This window comes from Saccharomyces kudriavzevii, assembly GCF_947243775.1.
Source record: "Saccharomyces kudriavzevii IFO 1802 strain IFO1802 genome assembly, chromosome: 12".
In the NCBI taxonomy this organism is placed as follows: domain Eukaryota; kingdom Fungi; phylum Ascomycota; class Saccharomycetes; order Saccharomycetales; family Saccharomycetaceae; genus Saccharomyces; species Saccharomyces kudriavzevii.
The window spans coordinates 125778-152680 of NC_079283.1; the positions used below are offsets into that span (position 1 = coordinate 125778).

General features: G+C 37.4%; 12 protein-coding genes across 12 annotated transcripts; 6 read left to right on the forward strand and 6 right to left on the reverse strand.

The window, feature by feature from the left end:
- Positions 1–355: 355 nt before the first annotated feature.
- COX17 (copper metallochaperone COX17) lies at positions 356–565 on the reverse strand (the record flags this gene model as incomplete). Its single annotated transcript, XM_056229617.1, has 1 exon — positions 356–565. One exon carries the CDS (start codon positions 563–565, stop codon positions 356–358), a length of 210 nt encoding a protein of 69 aa, XP_056083617.1.
- A 317-nt stretch (positions 566–882) lies between these two features.
- On the forward strand, positions 883–3087 carry DRS1 (putative ATP-dependent RNA helicase; the record flags this gene model as incomplete). Its single annotated transcript, XM_056229618.1, has 1 exon — positions 883–3087. One exon carries the CDS (start codon positions 883–885, stop codon positions 3085–3087), a length of 2205 nt encoding a protein of 734 aa, XP_056083618.1.
- A 327-nt stretch (positions 3088–3414) lies between these two features.
- LMO1 (Lmo1p) lies at positions 3415–5412 on the reverse strand (the record flags this gene model as incomplete). Its single annotated transcript, XM_056229619.1, has 1 exon — positions 3415–5412. The coding sequence occupies one exon, from the start codon at positions 5410–5412 to the stop codon at positions 3415–3417; it is 1998 nt and encodes a 665-aa protein (XP_056083619.1).
- Positions 5413–5700: 288 nt separating this feature from the next.
- On the forward strand, positions 5701–6972 carry MMM1 (ERMES complex subunit MMM1; the record flags this gene model as incomplete). The annotated part of the gene is made up of 1 exon (XM_056229620.1): positions 5701–6972. The coding sequence occupies one exon, from the start codon at positions 5701–5703 to the stop codon at positions 6970–6972; it is 1272 nt and encodes a 423-aa protein (XP_056083620.1).
- Positions 6973–7051: 79 nt separating this feature from the next.
- On the reverse strand, positions 7052–9655 carry SPO75 (Spo75p; the record flags this gene model as incomplete). Its single annotated transcript, XM_056229621.1, has 1 exon — positions 7052–9655. One exon carries the CDS (start codon positions 9653–9655, stop codon positions 7052–7054), a length of 2604 nt encoding a protein of 867 aa, XP_056083621.1.
- Positions 9656–10204: 549 nt separating this feature from the next.
- On the forward strand, positions 10205–12058 carry ORC3 (origin recognition complex subunit 3; the record flags this gene model as incomplete). The annotated part of the gene is made up of 1 exon (XM_056229622.1): positions 10205–12058. The coding sequence occupies one exon, from the start codon at positions 10205–10207 to the stop codon at positions 12056–12058; it is 1854 nt and encodes a 617-aa protein (XP_056083622.1).
- Positions 12059–12335: 277 nt separating this feature from the next.
- Positions 12336–15176, forward strand: SFI1 (Sfi1p; the record flags this gene model as incomplete). Its single annotated transcript, XM_056229623.1, has 1 exon — positions 12336–15176. One exon carries the CDS (start codon positions 12336–12338, stop codon positions 15174–15176), a length of 2841 nt encoding a protein of 946 aa, XP_056083623.1.
- Positions 15177–15415: 239 nt separating this feature from the next.
- On the forward strand, positions 15416–16735 carry RTT109 (H3 histone acetyltransferase RTT109; the record flags this gene model as incomplete). The annotated part of the gene is made up of 1 exon (XM_056229624.1): positions 15416–16735. The coding sequence occupies one exon, from the start codon at positions 15416–15418 to the stop codon at positions 16733–16735; it is 1320 nt and encodes a 439-aa protein (XP_056083624.1).
- A 270-nt stretch (positions 16736–17005) lies between these two features.
- DNM1 (dynamin-related GTPase DNM1) lies at positions 17006–19279 on the forward strand (the record flags this gene model as incomplete). Its single annotated transcript, XM_056229625.1, has 1 exon — positions 17006–19279. One exon carries the CDS (start codon positions 17006–17008, stop codon positions 19277–19279), a length of 2274 nt encoding a protein of 757 aa, XP_056083625.1.
- Positions 19280–20412: 1133 nt separating this feature from the next.
- SKDI12G0570 (uncharacterized protein) lies at positions 20413–22983 on the reverse strand (the record flags this gene model as incomplete). Its single annotated transcript, XM_056229627.1, has 1 exon — positions 20413–22983. The coding sequence occupies one exon, from the start codon at positions 22981–22983 to the stop codon at positions 20413–20415; it is 2571 nt and encodes an 856-aa protein (XP_056083626.1).
- Positions 22984–23345: 362 nt separating this feature from the next.
- On the reverse strand, positions 23346–25322 carry NOC3 (Noc3p; the record flags this gene model as incomplete). Its single annotated transcript, XM_056229628.1, has 1 exon — positions 23346–25322. One exon carries the CDS (start codon positions 25320–25322, stop codon positions 23346–23348), a length of 1977 nt encoding a protein of 658 aa, XP_056083627.1.
- Positions 25323–25957: 635 nt separating this feature from the next.
- CMS1 (Cms1p) lies at positions 25958–26830 on the reverse strand (the record flags this gene model as incomplete). The annotated part of the gene is made up of 1 exon (XM_056229629.1): positions 25958–26830. One exon carries the CDS (start codon positions 26828–26830, stop codon positions 25958–25960), a length of 873 nt encoding a protein of 290 aa, XP_056083628.1.
- Positions 26831–26903: the final 73 nt, after the last annotated feature.

The window sequence follows — 26903 nt, forward strand, 5'->3', positions numbered from 1 at the left end:
GAGTGATAGAAGTTCAACGAGTACTTCTTCCTGTTAGCAATTTCTATTCTTTCTCAATAAGCATACCCAATCCCAGTCTTTTTTTTTTTCGGTTTTTTCCAAAAAAAAGAAATAAAAACATGCTAGACCTAATATAGGGTTTTTTTAAGAAAGTCTTTAGGGTTGGTCACGTGCTTAGGGTGCACTTTTAAGGGGCCTACAGCACGATATCGCCAGTGTTGTGCTTTGCGTTTAATTACAAGATATATAAGTGTATATATACATGTGTGTATTCATATATATATATGTACTATTTGTGAATGGCCATTTGCGTATATACAGGTAAGGGGCCAGTCACCAGGGGTGCTCCGTACGGCTAGTTCGCACTTGGAACTTCGAAGCCGTAGCCCTTCATGCATCCCTTGTACTTCTCGATAAACTCTTTACACTTCTCAGAGTCTTGTCCATTGAACAAGATGCATGTGTCGCGCTCCTCCTTCTCCGGTTTGCAGACGCAACATGGCTTAGGCTTGTCTTCGCCGTCCGCGCGGTTTTCTTGTTCCTGTTTCTTATCAGTCTCGGCCATTTTGAGTATTATTAGATGTGTGGTTGTATAGTTGTGTTTGTATGCACGATCGTTCTTGTATCGTTGTGCTTTGGAGGCAAACTATATTCCGATCAGCTTGATTTGTCATTTTATTTTTTCTTGGGATGGCATGTCGGTAGGGTAACGACCGTCATCCGGGTGACGTTTTGGAAAAAAATTTTCTTCAAAGAATGCGATGAGATGAGATTGATGAAAAACTGCAAGCCATAGTATGCCCTAGTAGTATGGGGCCTCAGTGTTTGTTTTTGGGTGAGGATTGGCGCTGTGTGTCTGCAAACGTGTTTTATAGGTATATTATGGTGGCAGTAATCAAGAAGTACGCTGGTCTGGACTTTGTTCCGACAATTAGCGACAGTGAAGACGATGTCCCGGTTCTAGATTCCTCTGATGACGAAAAGGTCGAGGTCAAGAAGGTTGCTAAGAAGGTCAAGGGCAGAAAGAACAAAAAGAAGAGCGTCAGTCTGGACGAGCTTGCAGAAGACGTTCATGAGGATCTGGATGCAGGGTTCAAGTTCGATTTAGACGCGGAAGATACTACTTCGAACTTCCAAGGCTGGAACTTCTTAGGCGGGCCCAATGAGGATGATCCAGAAGCTCTAGTGAGGAAGGACGTGGACTTAGACAAGATTATTAGAAGAAAAGGTGGGCTGGTAAAAATGGCTCATATCGATAGTAAAGAGGAAGACGAAGAGGAAGAAGATAGCGACGATGATGAATTGGCAATGGATGGGTTTGGTATGGGAGCTCCAGCCAAGAATGAAGATGAAGACGATTCGGAAGAAGAGGAACAGGAGGAGGAAGAACAGGAAGAACTCACTTTGGAAAAGACTGGCAAAGATGACGAAGTAGCGGAAGAGGATGATTCGGAAGAGGCAAAGGCTGATTTTTATGCGCCTGAAACTGAGGGAAATGAAGCTAAAAAGCAAATGTACGACAATTTCAATAGTTTATCCCTCTCTCGTCCTGTTCTCAAGGGTCTTGCCAATTTGGGTTACGTCACGCCCTCCCCCATTCAAAGCGCTACCATCCCCATTGCTTTATTAGGTAAGGATATCATTGCCGGTGCGGTCACCGGTTCTGGTAAGACTGCCGCGTTTATGATCCCCATCATAGAACGTTTATTGTACAAACCGGCCAAGATCGCCTCGACCAGGGTCATCGTCCTGTTACCCACTCGTGAATTAGCCCTTCAAGTCGCTGATGTTGGCAAACAAATTGCTCGTTTTGTCCCTAGCATTACTTTTGGCCTGGCTGTTGGTGGTTTGAACTTGAGGCAGCAGGAACAAATGTTGAAATCTCGTCCTGATATCGTCATCGCTACTCCTGGTAGATTCATTGACCATATCAGGAACTCAGCAAGTTTCAACGTCGACTCAGTGGAAATCCTGGTCATGGATGAAGCCGATAGAATGCTGGAAGAAGGTTTCCAGGATGAACTGAACGAAATTATGGGTCTACTGCCAAGCAGTAGACAAAATCTATTGTTTTCCGCCACAATGAACTCCAAGATTAAAAGTCTAGTCAGCCTTTCCTTGAAAAGACCCGTAAGGATCATGATCGATCCTCCAAAGAAGGCTGCTACTAAGTTGACACAAGAGTTCGTTCGTATCCGTAAAAGAGATCACTTAAAGCCTGCGTTAATATTTAACTTGATCAGAAAACTGGATCCAATGGCTCAAAAGAGGATTGTGGTTTTTGTGGCAAGAAAAGAATCTGCTCATAGGCTAAGAATTATCATGGGTCTTCTAGGTATGAGTGTGGGAGAATTGCATGGTTCTTTGACACAAGAACAGCGTTTAGATTCCGTTAGTAAATTCAAAAACTTGGAGGTTCCTGTACTCATCTGTACAGATTTGGCCTCCAGAGGTCTTGATATCCCCAAGATCGAGGTCGTTATTAATTACGATATGCCCAAGAGCCATGAAGTTTATCTGCATAGAGTGGGTCGTACCGCTAGAGCTGGTAGGGAAGGTCGTTCTGTCACATTTGTAGGCGAATCATCTCAAGATAGAAGTATTGTTCGTGCTGCCATCAAGAGTGTAGAAGAAAATAAATCTCTTACTCAGGGTAAAGCTCTTGGTAGAAACGTGGACTGGGTACAAGTCGAAAAAACAAATAAGCTTGTTGAATCGATGGGAGATACTATTGAAGAGATTCTTGTTGAAGAAAAGGAGGAAAAGGAAATCTTGAGAGCGGAAATGCAATTAAGAAAGGGCGAAAATATGTTAAAGCATAAAAAGGAAATTCAGGCAAGACCAAGAAGGACATGGTTTCAAAACGAATCAGATAAGAAGAATTCTAAAGTATTAGGAGCATTATCAAGAAACAAGAAAGTCACCAACAGTAAAAAGAGAAAGCGTGAAGAAACTATTGCTGATGACAATGGTACACGTTCTTATAGGAAAACTAAAACTGATCGTTCCGCAGACCAAGAAAGAGCTTTCAAAAAACAGAAGAGTGCAAATCCAGATAAGAAGAAGAGTTTCCACAAACGTAGGTAATATTTGCCGTCGTCATTATCATCAAACATCAACATAATTATCACTGTCATTATACTATTAATATTTTGTATTTAAATATCATTACTTCATCTGATAAACGGGGAATTTAACTATTCCTCTTTTTCCGTTCATTTTCTACATGTATTGATGGAATGTAAACGACATGCTAGAATGAGAGCATGAAGTAAGCATGACGTTGATCGAAAATCTCATTAGGGTTGCCAGCTGTAGAATAATTATACGAAGTATTTTTGATGTAAAAAGAAAACCATAGTAACTTTCCTAAAGAATAAAAAAAAAAAAATGAGCGACGAAACAATTTACATCTTAGTCGAAATAAAAATCTTGGGTTACTTTCTTCAACATTTCTAGGTCGTATAATTCTTCATCTTCGCTCTCATCGTTCGACTTTGGGGGAGGCGCTATAATATCTTGACGAACGTTCAAGTTTATCATTTGAACGTTTTTTCTTAAATCAAATAGTGTGTCTATTTGTTCTCTCGTATCCCTAGATATATCCTCATTTGGAGATGGAGATATCAGTTTTAGTCCGTCTAACCATATGTACTTTCCCTCTTCTGTGTCTAAATAAAATTTTAAAACTGTCTTGTCGGTACGGTCTCTCAATTCAACTTCTGTGTACACATTGCTTTCATCTAATTTGATGTAAACGTTACTACCACTTCGACGGCTCGGTGTGGTTAGTTCTGTGCTTTTGAAGGAGATTATATGTTTCAAAATGACAACTTTTGTTCTACTGTTAGCCAAGGCCTCGCAACCTGGACTTGTCAAGATTTTATTATCAAATATATAAGGTAGATCATCTGTTTGAGTTTCAAATTCTCTGGCCAGTAGGCTTGCATGGTTATCCGACACTATGAGAAAGTAGACTTTTGGGGTCCCAGCCTCAGAATTCAATGGATTTTCTGCATAAACCCATGTTCCCTTTTGCAGTTGAAGAAGTCTTTGATGACGAACGTAGTCGTGAACCTGACCCGATAGCATTGTATCAAAACTGGAAATATTAGATGACCAAGTACGGTACTGGTCTTTTTTAATCGAGTCTAGTTGCAATGTTCTTGCGAATTTATAGTTCATGGAGTCAAGTGCTTCTAGCTGAGTCTTGAGGAGTGATTTGGTCTGTATTGCTAATTTCAAGTCGCCTGATGACAAATAAATATGTTTTAGAGTAATTATGGCTAAATTTAGTAGTGAAACCATATCATTTTCGGACTTTGCCAGTGATTCTATCCAAAATCTCAAAAACAACTCGAGTGCCTTATAAAAACATGTTTGTCGATTAAGAACAGCGGTGGCAATTTGTAGTTTTGAGTCGTGACCTGGATCTGAATATGAATCTTCTTTGTTGCCACTTAGGTTGAACAGCCTTTTAAATTGATCTGACAGCTTAAATATTGTTTCGTAAAGAGGAAAATCATTTTCTCCAAAGAGCAGTTGTTCGCTGTAAAGTCTCTTGAATGATATATTAGGACTGTTTAAGAATGTGAATGTGTCATACGCATTCAATAAATTTATACTGGGAAGTTCACCCATTTCCATTTCCAGCCCCTTTTGAAATACGGAATGATCTTTGATGGCCGTAAGAAGATCCTCTTTAAGCGGACAGGAATAATCTTCAATATTAATCGACGAAAGAAAATTTATCAGTCTTTGCTTCAATGGTACAAATTCCTCTAGGATCAAAGATTGTAAGTCCTCTATATAAAGCAGTTCGGATATAGAGGCTGGAAAATTATACTGGAACAGTAAAAGTAGAATTGCAGGAACGAATTCCACGGCATGCGGGATTGATATTTCACATAAGATGAGCAAGCATTTCAAAAGTAGGTTTATGCAGAGTATAGTTTCCATAAATAATGGCCCTTGAATAGGTCTCTGTGACAAAATTAGCAAAAGTCTCCCTATAATATGAGGGCTTGCGGTGGAGATGCGGCAGACACCCATAATTACTGCATCTTTTTTGCTATCTGGGCAGTTGAGGGCTATATTAAAAATCCTGATGAGACATGATACCAATATTCCTGGCCTTAACTTTTGGCAATTATCGCATAATATATTCCAAAATCGGGAATCTGGGATCAAAACTTCGCGCAAGTATTTTCCCTCACAAAGGACAACGTAATTAGCCAGTAGCTCTTCGTATTCACCGTTTATTTCATTTGAATTCTGATTGAAGACTAGAGTATTGTAGTAGGTTTTTGATTCGGTACTCGTAAGCGGCTCAACCGGCTTTCGTAACCTGGAGTTCAGTAGGATTCTAAGGGTTTCCAGACTTTCGTCAAATGCCTGCTTTTTATGGCTCATTCCTTTTACTGCTAGTTAAGAACTTGGAACTTATTTGTTTTTCTGCCAGTATAATTGATTTAATTCAACATAGAGTCAAGTAGCTATTCCAATAATTTCAACTTGTTTCTCTGTGTATATTTCTTTAGATTTTTTTTTTCACTCTTCTAATTATCCGTTTCAACTCCGAAGAACAATCAACATTCAATGAACATTGCCAACAACATTAAATCCCTCCCCAAGAGTTTGCCCATTACAAAAGAAGGCATTTTTGAGGTGGCTGATATTACCTAATAGACTCTTTCAAAAATGGCCAGTAATGAGAATGAAACGGATTCGTTAATGACATTCGATGATTATATAAGCAAAGAGTTACCTGAACATCTACAGAGATTAATCGTGGAGAACTTGAAAAGCTCGACTGGTTCGAACGATGCAAGACAGGCTTTGAATGGATCAGAGATGAATTTTAGTATTAACGGGAGCTTTAAAGGCCTCGACGATGCATTTCAAGCCTTGCAAATGCAGAGTGTGTTGCACCCCTCTTCATTAGGACCGTTAACGACGCCCTCCAGATTTTCTGGATGGTCATTTGCTCAAGGATTTTTTGTAGGCCAGCTGAGTATAGTGTTGCTATTTATTTTTTTCCTAAAATTTTTCATATTTAGTGATGAACCCTCTAAAACCAAGAATCCTACACCTGCATCCTCCGGTCATAAGTCAAAATTCACAGAATACCCCTTCATATCTCGTGAATTTCTTACTTCTCTTGTTAGAAAGGGTGCTAAGGAACACCATGAATTCAGTGAAGAGGCGGGAAGTGAGAATCTTCAAGAACTGGCTCTGATTTTAGAGAAAACCTACTATAATGTTGATGTGCATCCTGCAGAGTCATTAGATTGGTTTAATGTTTTGATTGCCCAAATCATACAACAATTTCGAGGGGAGGCCTGGCATAAAGACAACATTCTTCATTCTTTGAATGATTTTATTGGGAGGAAATCACCTGACCTACCTGATTATTTGGATACCATAAAAATAACCGAACTAGATACAGGGGATGATTTTCCAATTCTCTCAAATTGTAGAATACAATATTCACCAAACTCTGGCAATAAAAAGTTAGAGGCTAAAATCGATATAGATCTAAATGATCATTTAACATTAGGGGTTGAGACAAAACTATTGCTCAACTATCCAAAGCCTGGTATCGCTGCACTCCCTATAAGTTTGGTAGTATCAATTGTGAGGTTTCAAGCATGTTTGACTGTCTCTTTAACTAATGCAGAGGAATTTGCATCTTCCTCGGATAGAAGCCGTAATGGAGACGGTGTGGATGGCGATTCCGGATACTTCTTAATGTTTTCTTTTTCTCCTGAATATAGAATGGAGTTTGAAATCAAATCATTGATCGGATCAAGATCAAAACTTGAAAATATTCCCAAAATTGGTAGTGTTATTGAATATCAAATCAAAAAATGGTTTGTAGAAAGATGCGTTGAACCAAGATTTCAATTTGTCAGGTTACCAAGTATATGGCCGCGTAGCAGAAATACGAGAGAAGAAAAGCCTTCAGAATAGTAAATATCTATGTAAAAAAACTTCCAGTCTGTTCCTTTTCTATTGTCGCTCCTTCGTTTGCGAAGTCATAAGTCTATCATTAAAGCAAATGGCCATTATCTAAATGACAATCTCCGAATAAATCCATGGAATACATATTAAGGTCGAAATCTAAATGATATGACTTCTCCAAAAAGGATTGCTCTTCTTCAGAAATTCCTAATTTGTCCCTCGGCAGCCAAATTTTATCGAAATCTCTACGAATTGAAAAAATGTCATCGAAATTATAACTTTCTCGATAGTGTTGGTCCTTTGTTTCTGGTGTTAAGTTTGATAAGTATTCCAGGGTAGGTATGCGTTGAGGTTTCGACCTAATTTGCTTGGAGATTCTGGAATGTGCTATAACTGTTAGAATAAAAGTGACACACATTATGGACGATAATGTGTATTGATCGAAAAGGGTGAAGAGTCCCAGTAAGCAAAACTCCATGAAATAAATACCCGCATATAATTGCATTAGAGCTTGAATGTACAACTTACCAAATGTTTCAGAATTGTTTTCTTTGTTATATTGGTATTTAAACAGATAACTGAAGGAAAAAAAAACCATCGAAAAGGAAATGCAACATAATAATAATATGATAGGAGCAACAACGCTGTATATGATGCCGATACAACCCAAAACTGAAAAAATAGGATAAATGGAACCTAGTTGGAAAAATAAAGATGTGCTTAACCTCCTAAATTGAACATGGGGGCTACATTTTTTCCATTTATAGTAAAATAGTTCAAAGAGTAGTTCCTTTATTCTCAATAGATTACCACCTGCGTAAGCCATTCCTCTAATTAACACAAAAGAACAGAAAAAGTTAGCACATTTGGGTAAGTCATTAGCTAATAGTGCAGGGATACTGACAGGGTTGTTTAGAAGTCTTTCGATAATGATAGAGAATCCCGACGATATTGTGACAACCAGAAATAGGTGAATGAATACGAAGACAAAATACCAATTCTGCACATCAGCTTCTATTTGAGCTCCAGTTTTCAGCCCTCGAAGATAGCTCAGCCAACGAAAAAAGTACGGTACTATTTCTATTATTATTATCAAGGTTACTATGGGAATAAGATTTTTTGCCACTTCTCTTATAAATGGGGATTGGAAATGAATTATTTTCCCAAATGGAATCAGTGAGGAAATATTTGGTATCTGTGATATTAACCCGAGAAACGCAACAGGTAAAATCCAACCAATAATCACGAAAATTCGAAGTATATTTGCCGAGAAGTATTTAACACTTTTCCAGAAAGGTGATGAATCAAAGATATTCCTCCAGATTATATCCTTAACGTTGGGCCCAATTATTACCTTTAAATTTTGGGTTGATAGTTTATATGAAAGTAGCTCGCCTATAATGCTCGATAATAATGTTGATTTGAAAGTAATGAACACTTTGTCCATATGAATATCTGTAACTGGTGATCTATGAGCGGCGGGTGACGACTTGATATCTGGATCCAGCTTTAAGGAGTTTATTCGAAACTTGATGAGCTTTTCCTTTCGTATTTTTTTATCCAGAATTCTGTATTTCCTTTCTAACGAGGTTTCTTTGTTCAACTTAACTTTGGGGTAATATAATGAAAACATGTTTGACTTTTCCCAATGTAAACCAATTTTTGCCCAATAATATGCGATACGAAATTGGGATAAAAAGACTAGTTTTTTGTATTGAAATAGCAAATGGTTCTTTAATCTTGAAAGGAAATACTTTTTATGATTTGCTATCAAATGTCTGTGTATCGAAACCCTTTTAAAGTACTTTTCCAGGAATATCTCGAAAATAATTTGTTCTTTTGAGTTCTGTAATTTATTTAGTTTCACCTCTAAATTGTGTACTTTTCTCAGGTTTCTTGGAATGAAGTGTATCGTATCCAGGCAATTAGGATGCAGCCGTTGGAAAATTTCTTCCAAAGAGACATTTTGGCCAGTCAATTCATTTGACAAGCCTTCCACATATAAGATATTTTGGTACTTACTTTTCATCAAAACGGAATACCCTAGTCGGTTAACAAACCTTAACTCAGTGGAAAGAATAACGTGAAACCAAAGTACAACAAAGATGCTCAAAAACAAATGACAAATTAGTCTATTCGAGGAATCTTGTGTTAAATTCGACATAGTCCACTTATCGAGCTTACTTGTTGTCCTAAAAGTCTGCTGATAGCGTTCATCTTCACTATCCTTCAAATCACCCATGGAAAAATAATGAAGTGGAACTAATATTGGAATGTTGATGACGGATAAGATGGCAAAAAAGGATATCAACAGTTTGAGAAACCTTAAAAATAAATAATTATCCAACCCATATCTTTCATTTAGATCGAAATTTCCTGTGGGGTTTAGCAGCCTTCTTGGAATTTCTTTGACAAATATGAATAATGACCAAAAGTTTCTTTTTTTTTTGGCAGGGCAAACTTTAGAGTCTGGATAAATTTTAAGGGCCACGTTAGCCTGATATATAGTCTTGAATCTTGACCTTAGGACGATAAAGAGAGAAAGCTGAAACAAAAAGTATAGAAAAGAAAAAAGTATACCAGAGATGAACCCTTTAAGTGAGATGCCAGCATGTCTTTGGGCAGATCCGAACCTCCCCTTGTCTTGAAATTTATTTAACAAACTGAAGGTCAATTCTTTAGTGGCGTTCATCGTCTGATTTTAGAATTATTTTTATGTAAATTGCTGCACTTGTTTGAAGAAATTTTTTCGATTTTGTCCACTTTGAACGTACTTTGCATCATAATATCCTTACTTTTGTGTCATACTGGGGAAACTTTTTTCAAAAATCACAATTTTTAATGGAAAAAACTGAAAAGATATGCCGTTGAAAAAGGAATATTCTTTTAAGGGACTACAAATGGGCACAGAGTAAGCAAGGAATCAGCCTAGGTGTCATTCAAAATAATACTTACAGTATCAAGAAGAGATATTCCATAGTTATCGCCTCTCTTTGTTTATAATAAAATGGACTCGATAAAAATGCAATATTACAAGGATAGTTGAACATGTGTAGTATTCAATAAAATAAAAGAAAATACAGTTTCTCTTTTATTTTTCGACAGATCATTGGCACTGATGTTTTGTCATAGTGTTTTTTGACATTTACTGACGCTTTCATCGCTCCGCAGTTCAAGAAAAAGAAAATGACGAAACTGGCATTGTTACTTACAGAATCATAGCATCGAAAAAAGAACAAGTATGACGAGTGAGCTTGATCAAACCGGAAAGATGAATGTCGCCGAGTTCGCTGATGCTCAGAGGAGTCACTACACAGTATATCCTAGTTTGCCGAAGAGTGATAAGGGTGAAAAACACATTCCATTTGTTAAACTTTTATCAGGCAAAGAATCGGAAATAAACGTAGAAAAAAGATGGGAGCTGTACCACCAGTTACATTCACATTTCCATGACCAAGTTGATCATATTATTGACAACATTGAAACGGATTTGAAGGCAGAAATTTCAGACCTCTTATACAATGAAAATGCTCAGAAGAAACGATGCTTCAACACTATTTTTCTATTAGGTTCAGATAGCTCAACGAAAATTGAACTACCCAAGGACACATCTTCTCAGTACAACGCATTGATTGAATTGACTCCAAAAGAATCTCCAAATGTGAGGATGATGCTCCGCAGGTCTATGTATAAGCTTTACAGCGCTGCTGATGTCGAGCAACATCCCACCACCAAATATGAAGATACTAATGATGAAGATGGAGATTTTGTGGAGCAAAACAATGATGTCTCCTACGACCTGTCCCTTGTTGAAAATTTTAAGAGGCTTTTTGGGAAAAACTTGACCATAGTGTTTAATTTCAAGGATGTAGATTCCATCAACTTCAACACTTTGGACAATTTTATAATTCTACTGAAGAGTGCCTTCAAATATGACCACGTTAAGATAAATTTAATCTTCAATATCAACACAAATTTATCAAATATTGAGAAAAATTTAAGGCAATCAACCATACGACTTTTGAAAAGAAATTATCATAAACTTGATGTGTCAAGTAATAAAGGATTCAAATACGGGAACCAAATCTTTCAAAGTTTTTTGGACACCGTTGACGGCAAATTGAATCTTTCCGACCGCTTTGTAGAATTCATTCTTGACAAGATGGCAAATAACACCAATCACAATCTGCAATTGCTAACCAAGATGTTAGACTATTCACTAATGTCTTACTTCTTCCAAAATGCCTTTTCAGTGTTCATTGACCCCGTAAATGTTGATTTTTTGAATGATGATTACTTAAAATTACTAAGCAAATGCCCCACGTTCATGTTTTTTGTCGAAGGTCTTATAAAACAGCATGCCCCTGCTGAAGATATCATTTCCTTATTGACCAACAGAAACAGGGGACTAGAAGAATTTTTCGTCGAGTTTTTGGTAAGGGAGAATCCGATTAACGGGCATGCCAAATTTGTCGCTCAATTTCTCGAAGATGAGCTGCATATATCCGATTTCAATTTGATAGAATTGTATCATAATTTGTTAATAGGCAAACTAGATACCTATCTTGATCATTGGCCCGCATGCAGAAAGTATAAGGATCGGCTTCATTTTGAACCCATTGATACAATATTTCAAGAACTATTCACTTTGGACAATAAGAGTGGATTACTGACTCAATCAATTTTCCCCTCCTACAAATCAAATCTTGAAGATAACTTACTGAGTTGGGAGCAAGTTTTGCCTTCGCTTGATAAAAACGCGGACGACCCTGTTTCTAAAAGTCTGGATGAAGTTATGGCCCCGGTAGTGGGTCAACTATTCAAGCTTTATCGCGAGGCAAATATGACTATTAACATTTACGATTTCTACACCGCGTTCAAAGAGACTTTGCCAAAAAAAGAAATATTGGACTTTATAAAAGACTCTTCCAACGCCAAGCTTTTAGAATTAGCAGAATCTCCGGATGCTTTCGACAAAGTCGCACTGATTCTATTCATGCAAGCAATATTTGCCTTTGAAAATATGGGGCTCATAAAATTTCAAAGCACAAAAAATTACGATCTTGTGGAAAAATGTGTCTGGAAAGGGATTTAAGTACAGAAGGATTGGTTATATACACAGGCATATATAATCGTATTATATGTAATATACACTTAACCTATATTCCATTTTGTTCTGCTCACAGTTGTCATTATTGCTATCATTATTGTTATTCTTGACGAGATATATGAAAGGTAGGGTAATTTAAGTTCTATTATAATAAGTGTTGTTGTGTGACATGCGAAGATTGATAATAAGGCTCTTTAAAAGGCAACACCTAAAATTAGAGCTGGACCACTAATTGCAGTCTGTTGCATAAATGTACTAGGTTATGGGTGAATTTGCTCCAGTGAACAAGTCAACAGAAGACCTTCTGTGTGACAAATTTGTACGCGGAACATCCCCGACTAATATTCCTACCGATGTACTCATTAAGCAAGGACTGATAACAGATTCCACCGAATCGCTCATTCATGGAGGTGCCGAAAGGTATATCGTAAATGCTCTAAAATCGGGAGCCGGAAACAAAACGGAGCATGGCTGTGAAGATCCGCCGTTCCATCTCCCTTCCCCATCGCCTGATCTGGAAGATCCGGAGTACGAAGAAATAGCTGACTCCTCAAAAAATGCCCTACGGCAAGACTTGGATAATACATCCATTGAAGTAATTGAAGATGTATACCGCCAGATTGAAGCTTTTTTAGTTCATTTCAAATTATCAAGAAGTTTTTTATTAATCTTCAAAAATTATGTCGGCATTCTTGTTCAAGAAGGTATCAATCCGTTACATGATGAATATTTTAAAACTTTAGAAGATGAGTTGAAAGGTTTCTTCACCTTTAATTCTGTTATAGAGGAGATCCTTGAAATATTCTTGATCCATCCTCGGAACAAATTCATCGCATTGTCTTTGGCAGAATATACCTATGCCAGAAACAAGTTAAGAAGACATTTTAATCACTGGGAAACTGCATGGGAGTTGAATAAAAAGGCAAAAGAGTTTAACAACCAAATAAAACTGAACCTAAAGGGAGCTGTTTTCTTTATTTGGAGTGATAGAAAACAAAGGTACTCCCAAATGGCTTCTGATGAGGCCAGAAGTTTCAGGAATACCTGGCTGCTTTTTCATTCATTTCAACAATGGATAACGTTGACTCAAACTCTTGAGCAGCAGTCCAGATTAGCCGATCAAGCCTTTTTGAATAAGATGTTCAAGAAGATCATCAAGGCACAAGAGAATTGGAAGCATTTAGAAACCATCAATACTGAAGGTATAAAACAGATTAAATTGCGGAAAACTTTTCAAATGTGGAAATTAAAGCATAAAGAAATGAATTATCTTGGATTGAAAAGAAGGTTTTTTGAAGAAATGAAGCGACAATTTATAAAGTCTGATTACGATAAGAGCATTTCAAAAAAAGTGAGAGCATTATCTCTACAAAGAATGTACTTTGGTAAGTGGAAAAACAAAAATATTGTAAATGAAGATAACCTTGCAGTACTGTATGCATTGGAAAATAAATTTATCAAGCAAAAATTTTTGCGTAAATTAAACAGGGCGTTCCGGTATAGTCAACAAGAAGCAGTTGTAAATAGCAAGCTAGATGAGACACTTTTGAGGTGTGTTTTTGAGAAATTGTGGTTGAAACGACTTCAAGATCATCTGCATTTATATTCTATTATCAGCCTAAAGGAGGCCAATCTCGTGAAGGGCTTTTTTCATTCATGGAAGAAGCTTCTTTATATTGATCTGAAAGCAAGTGATTATTCGAGAACAAGTCTTCTTAGGTCCATATTACAGAATTGGAAACTTAATGTCAAACTATCATCTTTCAAACAGAAAAATAAAGCGAGGCTTCTAACAAGCGCATATCACTCCTGGAGAAAAAGGACACAGTATGAAAAAATATCGAACGATCATACTAGAATTGCCATGCATGCAAAGTACCTAAATATTTGGAAAACAAGGGTGCTAGAAATGAGGAATATGAATGAGGAGGCGTCTATTTTTTACGAACAGGGCCTTGCAAATGAATGCCTAACAATATGGAAAGAGCGCTTGACAAAGACTGGAGAACTGGAAGATAGATACAATTTCTTGGGCAAGACACATGCAATTTTGACCATAAAACGGACGGTAATGCATATCAATAACGTTCATTTGTTATACAATAGGCTAGAACCTTCTATGAACAAAATAAAACTTTCCCGGACTTTTTTGCGGTGGAGAAAAGCTACTAGTCTTAGGATTGAACATAAATTAAATGGTATTCTACGCACTCATGAACTGGCAAAAATACACAGTTTACAAAACAAACTCTTCAATGCATGGCAAAACAGGTATAACTTTTACTCGGAAGAATGTGATTCTCAAGCTACTCTAAAGAAAAATCGGCAGCTTGAGAAAATGGTGTTGAAAAAGTCCAGGGAAAAACTGTCGGAAATAGTACAGTCGGAAGCATTAGCAGGTGAAGTTCGAGAGGAATTTTTGCTAATCAAAACATTCTATATTTGGAAAACCCATCTAGATGAGCTGTCTTACATGAACACATTGTTGGAACAGTCCGAAGCTGATAAACAATTCGTAATCACATCCAAATTCCTGAAAATGTGGAGTATTCGATTTCTGAAAATCAAGCGTAACGATGAGACGGTTCAGGTGTTTCGTCATCGCTGGAATAGGGCTGCTGTGAGAGGATTGTTATTACTGTGGAAAGGTAGGTCAGATAATTCGCAAAAGAGCAGGACAGACTTTAATTTCAAACATGAACTGAAAACTCCCATAAGATCAGACTCGCTAAACATTTCTACAATACCAGGTTCTGAAAGAATAAAGCAGCATAGAATGGAAGCCATGAAATCGCATTACAGCAGAGCAAGAAGGGCCATACCAAGTCCAGTTAAATCTTCAAGTGTTCTTGATTCTACAGCGAAGAAGCAGATCAAACTCGAAGGCACAACAGATTTAAATGGGTCTCCGACCCGAGCAAGATCCCTGAGGTACTCCCCTAGGCGTCCTAATAAAAACTTACCATCTAGAGTGGATCATATTGATTTCGGCAGAATACCTGCCGTACCTTTCAATCTGAGCGCCGATCCTTCCATGCTCAATCAAGATATGGATTATTCAAGAGGGCATGATAGATCCCCATTAAGTCAAAAACGTCAATAGTTTTCATAGAGGTATATATATGTATATATTTACTTTCTTTGCTCAAACTTCTGTGAATAAATAATATCATGAGATATTCGCCAAATCTACAAATGCTTTAACTTTTCTTTTACACTGTTTCGCGTTGTAGGCCATAGTGAAAAATGTGCGAATTAGCACATCTAATAACTAGTTAAGAAGTTACCAACGGCTTCATAGACAGGATATGATACGAAATTTCAGCCAGTTTTTGAAAAGATATGTCGTTAAGTGATTCCTTAAGGTCAGTTCTTCCTGCAAATCAACAATTCGAATATTTATCGTTACAGTCTATCCCAATAGAAACCCATGCTGTTGTAACATCAGATAGAACTGACAAGAGAGTCGCGAAACACACGATCAAGACTCAACACTTCTTTAGTCTCTTCCATCAGGAGAAAGTTTTCTTTTCATTGGAAGTGTATGTTTATATTACACTTTGGGATGAAATGGATGCCGAAAGATTAGTATTTGTATCGAAGGCAGATACTAATGGCTATTGTGATACGAAGGTAAGCATTAGAGACATATCAAAGGTGCTGCTTAAATTCATTTTATCAATTGATCCAAATTACTATCTTCAAAAAGTGAAACCAATTGCCAGACCATACCAAAAGATGTCCATTGAGATGATTCATCCGGCAAGTACGCCTACTAAAACTTTAAGAACACTAGCTAAAAGGCTAAAACAGTTTGGAGGCACAAATCTCGAAGAAGCAGCGTTATCACGCTTCCTACAAGATTTCTACCATTCATGGACTTGCTCTCGTAAAATTTTGACCAAAATTTGTTTATTTACCAGACCTGCATCCCAGTACCTCTTTCCAGATTCTTCAAAGAACCACAAAAAGCATATACTAAATGGTGACCAGCTACTCAAATGGTGGAGTTCCATTTTGGATAGTCTTCTGGTAGATTGTTTTCAGAATGGTACACAAGCAAAATTGAGGATTCCAGGCGAAGATCCTGCTCGAGTAAGGTTATACCTAAGGGGAATGAAATACCCACTATGGCAAGTGGGTGATATATTCACTCCCAACGAAAAGTCTCTTGCAGTATATAGTATTCCATTATTCCCAGACGATCCTAAAGCTAGATTTATACATCAATTGGCTGAGGAAGACCGCCTGCTCAAGGTAAACTCCTCGACTTTCTGGATTGAGCTGCAAGAGCGCCAAGAGTTCAAATTGAGCGTTACAGCATCAGTAATGGGTGTATCAGGATATTCTCTTGTTACCCCAACCTTCCTTCCGTCTAGTGCTGATGTCATTGTGCCAAGGTCAAAGAAGCAGTTCAAGGGCGTCAAGAAGTACATCACTGGAGAAGAATACGATACCGAGGAAGGCGCCGTAGAGGCCTTTCTAAACATTCGCGACTTTCTGATTCTCAGAATGGCAACAAACCTTCAGTCTTTAACAGGGAAGAGAGAGTGTCGGGCAAGTAGCCCACTGGGCTCTACGAGTAATAATAACGCTGTGGAAGTAACCTTGTTGAAACCCCGTAAAAAGTCCAAAACCCAGCCTACGACACACCAGAGATAAAACGTTCATTGTTTAATACATACATAGTGCGACAGTTTATAAAATGCGTGTTTATAGTATCTTGGCCCACACCTTTCTATCTAATGATAGGTCCTCAACTTTTACTACGTGGTGCACGACTGTAAGATCGGGCAAAAGACTTCATGGGAGTAATAAATAAGAGGGTAGGATAGAACTGTTTACGTTCAATCTCCTGGTCAGAATCGGTTAAAACTTGCTAAAAGCATTTCATAGCGAGTTGCGAACGAACCACAATACAAGGGACACAGGATGGCCAGCTTAGAAGATCTTATCCCCACTGTTAACAAGTTGCAGGACGTTATGTACGATTCCGGGATCGATACACTCGATTTGCCAATTTTGGCTGTTGTCGGGTCCCAATCCTCTGGGAAATCATCCATCTTGGAGACTTTAGTCGGCAGAGATTTTTTACCCAGAGGTACTGGTATTGTCACCAGGAGACCGTTAGTCCTCCAACTGAATAATATATCTCCAAATTCCCCTCTAATAGAGGAAGATGATAGCTCCGTTAATCCTCATGACGAAGTTACAAAAGTGTCGGGATTTGAGGCCGGTACGAAACCTTTAGAGTACAAGGGTAGGGAAAGAAACCATGCGGATGAGTGGGGGGAATTCTTGCACATACCAGGAAAGCGGTTTTATGATTTCGATGATATCAAGAGAGAAATTGAGAATGAAACTGCAAGAATAGCCGGTAAAGATAAAGGTATCAGTAAGATTCCCATTAATTTGAAAGTATTTTCTCCACATGTTTTGAATCTAACATTAGTAGATTTGCCCGGAATTACGAAAGTCCCCATTGGAGAACAACCACCAGATATTGAAAAACAAATTAAGAACTTGATTCTGGACTATATAGCCACTCCAAACTGTTTAATCTTGGCCGTTTCTCCAGCTAACGTTGATCTTGTTAACTCTGAATCTTTGAAGTTAGCTAGGGAGGTAGACCCTCAGGGCAAACGGACAATTGGTGTCATCACCAAGTTGGATTTAATGGATTCTGGTACTAATGCCCTAGATATCTTGTCTGGGAAAATGTACCCTTTGAAATTGGGGTTTGTTGGCGTAGTTAATCGTTCGCAACAGGATATCCAATTAAACAAGACAGTTGAAGAATCTTTGGACAAAGAAGAGGATTATTTTAGGAAGCATCCTGTTTATAGAACCATATCAACAAAATGTGGTACGCGCTACTTAGCCAAATTATTGAATCAAACGTTGCTGAGTCACATTAGAGATAAACTCCCAGATATTAAAACCAGGCTAAATACCTTGATCTCTCAAACAGAACAGGAGCTCGCTAAATATGGCGGCGTGGGAGCTATCACAAATGAAAATAGAGCCAGCCTTGTTTTACAATTAATGAATAAGTTTTCTACAAACTTTATTTCATCTATAGATGGTACGTCTTCTGACATCAATACCAAGGAACTCTGTGGTGGTGCCCGTATTTATTATATTTACAATAACGTATTTGGAAATTCCTTGAAGTCAATCGATCCAACTTCTAATCTGTCTGTCCTTGACATTAGAACAGCAATTAGAAATTCTACTGGTCCTCGTCCTACGTTATTTGTTCCTGAGTTGGCATTCGATCTTTTGGTGAAACCTCAGATTAAGCTTCTACTGGAACCGTCTCAGCGTTGTGTGGAACTAGTTTATGAGGAGTTGATGAAAATATGCCATAAATGTGGCTCTGCTGAATTGGCCAGATACCCTAAACTAAAAGGTATGCTCATAGAAGTAATAAGTGAACTGCTCAGAGAAAGGTTACAACCTGCTCGCTCTTACGTTGAAAGCTTGATCGATATACATCGAGCCTACATCAATACTAATCATCCTAATTTCTTGAGCGCCACTGAAGCAATGGATGATATTATGAAGGCACGTAAAAAACGGAATCGAGAATTATCGAAGAGTAGATTGTCTCAACAGGAGAACGGCCACTCCAACAATGCTAACGGTACTCCATCTATTTCTTCCAACGTAGATCAAGATTCTGTCAAAAACAGTGACTACGAAGACGATGGCATCGACGCTGAATCGAAGCAAACGAAGGATAAGTTCTTGAATTACTTTTTTGGAAAGGATAAAAAAGGTCAACCTGTGTTTGATGCATCGGGTAAGAAAAGGACCATTTCGGGTGAAGGAAATGTTGAAGACTTCAGGAACTTACAAATATCTGATTTTTCATTAGATGATATGAATGACCTTGAAAATGCTGAACCTCCACTGACCGAGAGAGAAGAATTAGAATGCGAATTAATCAAACGTCTGATTGTTTCATACTTTGACATTATAAGAGAAATGATCGAAGACCAAGTACCAAAAGCAGTTATGTGCTTACTTGTAAATTTCTGTAAAGATTCTGTCCAAAATAGGTTGGTGACCAAACTTTACAAAGAATCGCTGTTTGAAGAACTGCTAGTTGAGGACCAAACTTTAGCTCAAGATAGGGAACTCTGTGTGAAATCTCTAGGAGTTTATAAAAAGGCTGCAACTCTTATTAGTAATATTCTGTAATTGCATTATTCATTTTCATTTTTTGATCTTCCTTCAAACTTGCGGTATCACTGTGGATCGGTATATTTTCTTCGTTTCTTTGTTTTTGCCATTTGAAATCTGCTCCTTCATTCTTTTCTTGTCAATAAAAAATCCATAATTAAATAAAAACATATATGAGCGGTCCTAGAAATACTAATCAAATTTGCGAAAGAATTTTGAGAGTCATGAAGGGTCCCATAAGAGTTTTCACTCCGACAGGATTTATATAAAGCCTTGTCTTCCGCCACCTTCAAGTTTAGTTTGTGGGTACGCCCGAACCTTCTTGGTTACAAGGAAATGTATGAGATATACTTGACTGATGATAAATCAAGTGGTTGGTGAATGAATTTTCCCAGGTGCAGCAGACTATTATGTGAACTGCATCAAATAAGTGTCATTACCTAAAGAACATATCACTTCAAAAACGACATCAGTGCCAATAAAGTGTATGAATCCATGATGGCTTTCTTGACGTTTCCACCGTGCGAAAAGTTATATTAGGAAGTAACCTGAGGTATCTTTTCAATAAATGCACATTTTTGATTTGAAACTGTTAATAGTTGTCCGCCTATGCGCGCACCAATTTTACAATATATATTTAAAACGTATTTTTTGCTTTCGGATGTCAAACACATTTAGGTATTAAACTATAAATTATTTTATGATAGTTGTAAATTTATAGAATTAAAAAAGAATATAATAAAGTCTTGAATATTATGCACGTGATAACTATTATTTTACTGCCGGGTCACGTCTCACATCATCTTTTTTATCACGCTTCGATTCATGTTTTACTGGAGTTTTTTGTTTTTCTTCCCTCAGTATCTACTCTTTCATTGCTTCCATATATGCTAAATTACTTCGTTAAATATGATTGGGCTTGCGCCCGCTACTATATTCGGCTGAAAATTGTCCGCTGCGAGCAAGCGCTAGAAAAAGAAGTGAAGCGGGAGGGGATCTAACGTCAGCTTCTGCTAAAGCTTTTTGGTTTGAAAAAATGAAATAGTACGGGTTTTTATATATTGTTTGTTCAATTTTAAGTGAGTTTTTTGTTACTCAAATTAGCAAGATATACATAGTTCATGCCTAATACTTATGTTATATAATGAGATTTAGGAAGTGCTGACACTTCGGTTGCCGCTTTGTTCAGATCCTGCTTTTCGTATATCCCTAGGTCTATGAATGGCATTCCCAGAATATGATCCCTCAAAAGTAGGTTGAGAAAGTGCTGTTGCTGAATAGGAAAAATTATGGAGACTGGGGGAGGGTCGAACTAGTGGCGTGGTTGCTTGATCAGCTCTTCCTCTTTCATCGGTGTCTTTTGCTTTCCCGCTTCTAGTGATTATCATACAAAATAATAATGAAACAGTCAACGTAACTCCGATGATCATTCCAATTCCCACTGCTATTCCTGGCAAACGTAAATGATATTTCTCTTTGTCTAACCAAGATAAGGATATGGGTCTGTCGATCAGGAACACACATGAGGTTTTCAAGCCAGAAGTGCAACCTCTTTTGAGAATTCTAACTTCCTTGCTCCAATCGTCCTGCATGCTAACAAAGACGTTATTTAGATGGTCTTTCCTGCAGTTTAGTTGCTTACCTAACTTTGTGGTAATGGCGCCGTTACAATCCAGCAAATTTTGCGTTTCATTAGCAGGGATCAAATGAAGTTCAAGAAATAATCTCAAATCTGTCGAATTCACTGTTATGCCACTTAACGGAATAGAAGACGCTGTTGGCACTAGAAGAGAGTACTCTTCGTTATTTCGAATAATCGAAGAAAGGTCATGAAACACTTCGAAATAATTGAACATTTCTTTCGTCCCAGTAGTTTCTATAAGTTCTTTTAATGTTATTTTCAAATCAACTGGAAAATTCAATCGGTTTATAGGGTGAACGACTCCTTGATCGAAGAATATATCGGAATTTCGCTCAACGAATATATCCTCTTTTATATTGCTTACTGAAATCTTTGTCAGATTGCGACTCTCTACAACTTCCTCTACTTGAATAGATACAGAGTTTCCGTATAGATTTTTGACTGCGGCTGAAACATTATAGTCGTTTGAATAAATAAGTTCCTCGAAAATTAGGTTCTTCATGAGTAGGTCTAAGGCCGTTTTGTTTGACTTCAAATAATCTACAGTTAAATCATTATTGTCCCATGAATTCACACATGGAAGCAGTATCGTGTATCCCTTATGATTTGATGGTAAATTCAAAAGATCAAGGTCCTTTAAAAGCATTAGTGAAATAGAACAGTGATCTTGAGGCGGCAAAGACAACACTAGATCACCTGGCAATTTGAGGTCATCCTCGATGGAATATATATAGGTATTACCGATTTCATACGGTTTAGTATTAAGGATTTTGAAACGACCATTAATGTAATAACCCCCATTGGATCTTGAAATTTTAAACTTTTGGCAATGCCCACCGAGCCTTTTAGCCGATGAGCAAAACGCGGAGTCATAAATCTGGGTAGATAGGTCTTGAACTTTATGCAATAACGAGAAGTCCTTTTCAAGATTGATTTTGTCTTCAACGAAATGGTATAGGATTGATGGTTTTGTGTATCCACGATCCTCATTAAAAGAAGCTTGTGGTACGAATATGGTGGTTCTATCACCGTTTTGAATGAGCTCTTCGAGGTCTCTGAAATAGAGCTCTTTTACGAATTCTGAGCAGTTCAAACCATGTAGATACTTTTCAGCATCGAAGTGTATATGCTTTCGTAAAAAGTCTAGACCAGAAAATACGTGCACAACGCCTATCTCAAAAATTCTATTTGATATACGTGAGTAGTCTGAATTATTTACACTTATTAGTGTGCCGTCAGAATTGCTCTCGATTGAGAGTGACCTATCGTTTTTGTTTCTTAGGATTATCTCGTTGGGCAAAATACCACCATATATATCATCAATAATAAGTTCTTGAAGTAGGGAATTTCTGTCAGCGATCCATTTGCCTTGAGAAATTGCATTTGATTTCCCCAGTTTTTTATATCTGTCACTCAAATAGTTCATTTCGATTGCATTGAAGTATTTTTGGAAATTTGCATCTAAAGGTACCAAAATGGTAGACGTATTTGTGTATGCATTATAGTCTGAAAAACTAGTCATGAAATCGTTGAACATTTTTAAATCCTGCGTTTCTTCGTCTAGTTGTACTAGTAACTCGTTTATCGGAGGTGGTGTTTGAAGCACGTTATCAATACCCTGTACAGAAGCATTTTGGAAACTTGGCTGCAAATCGGGTTCAACAACGGTAATTTCATTGATAAAACAACGATGTTCATACTTCGTCAGCAGGAGTGGTGCTGTTTTAGCTCTCTTCTCCAAGTAGGTACCATTTTCGAGATCTCTCACTTCCAACACCCTATCATGCATAAGGTAATCCTCAATATTGAAATGCTCTTCAAATGGATGGGTAATTTGATCCTCTTTAACAAAACCTGAATTGACCGGGGCGAAAAGTGTAAAGTTCTGCAGTTCATTCAAGTATTGTACATGGCCCTTCTTTTGAATAATTCTCAGAAAAGTTGAAAATTCAACGTTTTCTGAGAGGATATCTATTACTGTGCTAAATGGAAAATCATCGCCGGGGCTTTGTAGAAGTGCTTGTGTTAGTCCTAGTATCGGCAGCAGCCAAATAATGTATTTGATCGATTTAATATTCATCAAATGCGTTCGTTCGATTTAGTTGGAACATGGCGTCACTGATGGATTAGATAAGAAGCTTGTCTATTTTCAAGTCCCCTAATGTACGCTTAATAAAAAGTCCGACCGCATAAAAATTTCCATAGTGCGTATTTTACAGTGATCTTATTCAGCTGAAGGAAAGAAATTACAATGTATAGGAGTCGTTTAGCGAATCTTCGGTCAGCCTTCTTTGCTGATGTATTCACCTTTTTATCATTTCGACGAAGTGATACTACTATGCTAATGTTTATAAAATCCTACTTGATACCACAAAAATGTTCGGTTAATTGCCAATGATAAATTCACCGACCGTTTATATATTTGTTGTGTATAGATTATATCTACTTAGAATACTCTTTCGACCTAGTTGATAGAGCTCGTAGTCCCTTTACTACTATAGGGCAATAATGCTTCTCAAGAAGAGCATTATCCCATAGTGTTGCCGCCTCCGCGTTACTCCTTGAAGGATTATCGGCTTCCATTATGAAATGACCATTGCCTATTATGTCTTCAGAGGAATAAAGGCCCGAAATTTCAGGATATCTGTTTACCAATTTATCAATAAACTTTAGAATGGCAATACTTGTTTTCTCTGGGGTATGACTGATGCACATGTATAACCTTTTGGTGAATGCCGTAGCCCTTTCCTTAGTCCCCGATTTGGAACGAAAAAATATATGGTCTAGCGCCTTTAACAAGAGTTCTGCCTTGGTAGAAACGTTAACTGATGGTTTCGTTATTTCGTTATTGAGAGGATCGGCTAATCTCAGCGATCTGTAAGAAAGCTCAATGTCTGCATCAAGACAAACATATGGTAACAGCGCATAGAGCCCATCCACGAATTTGGACAAGTCCATGTTAACTTTCATATATTGTGTGTTCGAAATAAGCGAGAATGCGCTAACGATACAAAGCAAAGCTTTACGAACTTCGTCAGAAGAAAGGTTATCGAACTCAGTGTCACTAATTAATTCTTTCATTACTTCGAGGAAGTCCCCTAGTAGATCAAAATTGGCCATATTACCGAACTTTGTTAGACCTTCCAAAACTGACCCGATGAGCGCTTTGGCATTGTTTTTCAAGATATTCAAATATATAGTGAAAACAATTTTTAGAATTTCAGACTGATTTTTCTCCCTCTCTTCTGCAGAAACAGCTTGTTCAGCTGTACGCATTTCCTCCTCGATTTGCTGCACCTCTTTTCTGACCTTTTTTTGTTTTTTAGAAAGATGAACTCGATCTTTCTTCTTTAGTTTAGGAGCTCTAGCGTATTCATCTGCTTTAGTATTAGGGTCATAGTCATGCAAAACATCTAACGATAATAGCATATTTAAAACCGACTCTTCGACGTTGAAGTTTCTTGTCTTCAGTATTTTATTGAAAATACTAAGTATCTCGAATGAGATTGAACCCTCTTCGTCCTCATTCAATAAAGTCTCAAATGTCTTGATTATTTGAATAGAAGTAGGATCTGTTGAAATTTTTGGCTTACAAATTCTACGCAACAGCAAAGTAAAGATGTCTGTTCTAAAGTTGAAATGGGATGCAGTTGAGATCAATTCTTTGGCGGCTTGTGCAGCCAAGATACCTAACGAGACCTGTATAGGGGCGGCGTTACTGGGAGTTTTTGAAAGGCCCTGCAATTTTTTAACATAATTTTTGTAGTTATAGACTAGAGTTTGCTCAAAGTTTCTCAGTTTAGAAACTTCTTTTGAGACTTTTTCTTTTTTTTCGGTTTCAGTTAGTGGTCGAATTCTATAACCTGGTATAATACTTTTCAAAACAGGGACTAGAGCCAACATAGAAAATTTACAGGTATTAGGATTCTTGGATTCTACCATTTTACATAGACGTGCTAACGCAGCTGTATTTTCCTCAGGTTCCTCCATAACTTTAGTGACCAAATCGGCAATGTCTTCTTTCAACTGTATAATTTTTTCTTCTGTATCAGGCTCTTCCTCTTTTGGCTCTTCTTGTCCTTCATCCGCTGAATTATTGTCTTCTGAGGAGTCACTGAAGTCTTCTTCTTCTTCTTCGTTTTTCCTGGGCTTTTCTTGAGCCTTGTGTAGATTTCTTTCAACTTTTCCATTAATTTTAATAGGTAATCCCTCTACAAGGTCCGATGTATCGGAGTGATTCTTCCTCGGAACCCTTTCATAGTCCTGTTCTTCTTCATCCCAGGATGTATTTTTTGTGCTATTCATGCTATCTTCTGGCACATTTTGAAAAGCACTACCTTCTAGCAAGGAATCCTCCTGCTTTCTTTTTTTTGCAGTTCTTTCTTGAATGCGAAATTGAGATCTATTTCTTTTAGCCATTGCCTTAGTAATGTTTCCAGACTTTTATCTTCTTGAATCCTGCTTTATGATTGAATACATAAAATTATCAAGTTATAAAATACTGTACATGGCAGATGAATTTGGGATGAGATAAAATTTTTCAATGTTCGGGCATCGCAGAAAAAAAACATTCAGGTACCAGAAACATGATTATTCTGCGGCGTTGTGCGACTGAACTGGTGAGAGAAAATCTTGGATAAGTGAGGCATAAATAAGTATAATATATAATATTCCTTATCAAATTGATAGAATAATAATTCTTTTTATATGTAGCGAAAGAAAAACGGTCATGTTATTGGAAGTTTGCCACTTAGCAGGCGACTTCAAGAGTGAGCGATGTTTCATCTAATAGATACAAAATCTCATGGATTAAAAACACTGCAGCATAGAAACTGGGAAATACCGTAATTTTGTTTATGGTAACCGTTGTTTCCTAGTGAACATTTCTTTTTGGACCAAATTTTCTTTTGATTTTACTTTTTGGAAGAACTTTAGGTTATTCTAAAAATATTATGTGACGCACGCTGTAGAGTTTTAGAATTTAGTATGGCACAACTGAATTGGAACTGAGATTTATAAACGTAAATATATATCTAGGCTTCCTTGAAAATGCATTAGTATAGTAATATTTTCACGGAGCTTTTTTTATTTAAGAAAATCTTCAAAACTTGACAGAGAACGTCTGAATTTTCAAATGATAATATAGTGTTATCCTTAGCGTCTAAGTAGCTTGCGTCAAGAAGGATGTCCAACTTTTCTTTACCCTGAAATAATAAATCGGTCGTCTCTATGATTTTTTGCATTCTTGTTGGCGTGGCAACGAAATAAAAGGAATCCGTTTTATTTTTGGATTTTTTTGAACCATCATCAAGTAAACGTTCCACAGTGGCTATGTCATCCTTCAATTTGTTTTTAGAGAACAATTTAACACAATTCCTGCCGCCGTTTAAACTACGATAAACATCGGCTACTCTGATATTAGACATAGAAAGTACTATCTTTTTCGGTGCTACAGAGAACTTTTGCATAAACGCTGGAAAATTGATTAATTTACGTTCAGCGTCAAACTGTTCCGTCGAAAGGAAATCTTTTTTTTTAAAGTATAATTCCTCTAATTCTAGAGCACTCAAATCAGGATTTTTTTCACGTATCAAAGTTGTTAGATATTCCATAACCTTTTCGGGGGAACTTGTAGGAATCGATTTTCGTTGCGACACAGTGTACCGACTTTCCTCTTTCTTTTTCTCAATGAGCTTTGATTTTTTCTGTAGCTTCTTCTGCCTTTTGGATATTGGTCTTCCAGATTCGTCTTCTAAACTTCTCTCTTCTCTTTTTTCATCTGCATCATTATCATCATCTTCCATGGGTCTCTTTTTTAACCCTGGGCTCAAGGAACTGTTAACATTATCATCAGCGTCGACGACTCCTTCATGTTCGGAATCAAAATCATAGGCAAGTCCGTCATCTAAATCATCTGGGTTAGACATCTTCACTTCAATTGTTATAGTTATGTGCTTCTAAGTGGGCAGAAAAATAGAACCTTGATTTCTAATGCTTCCT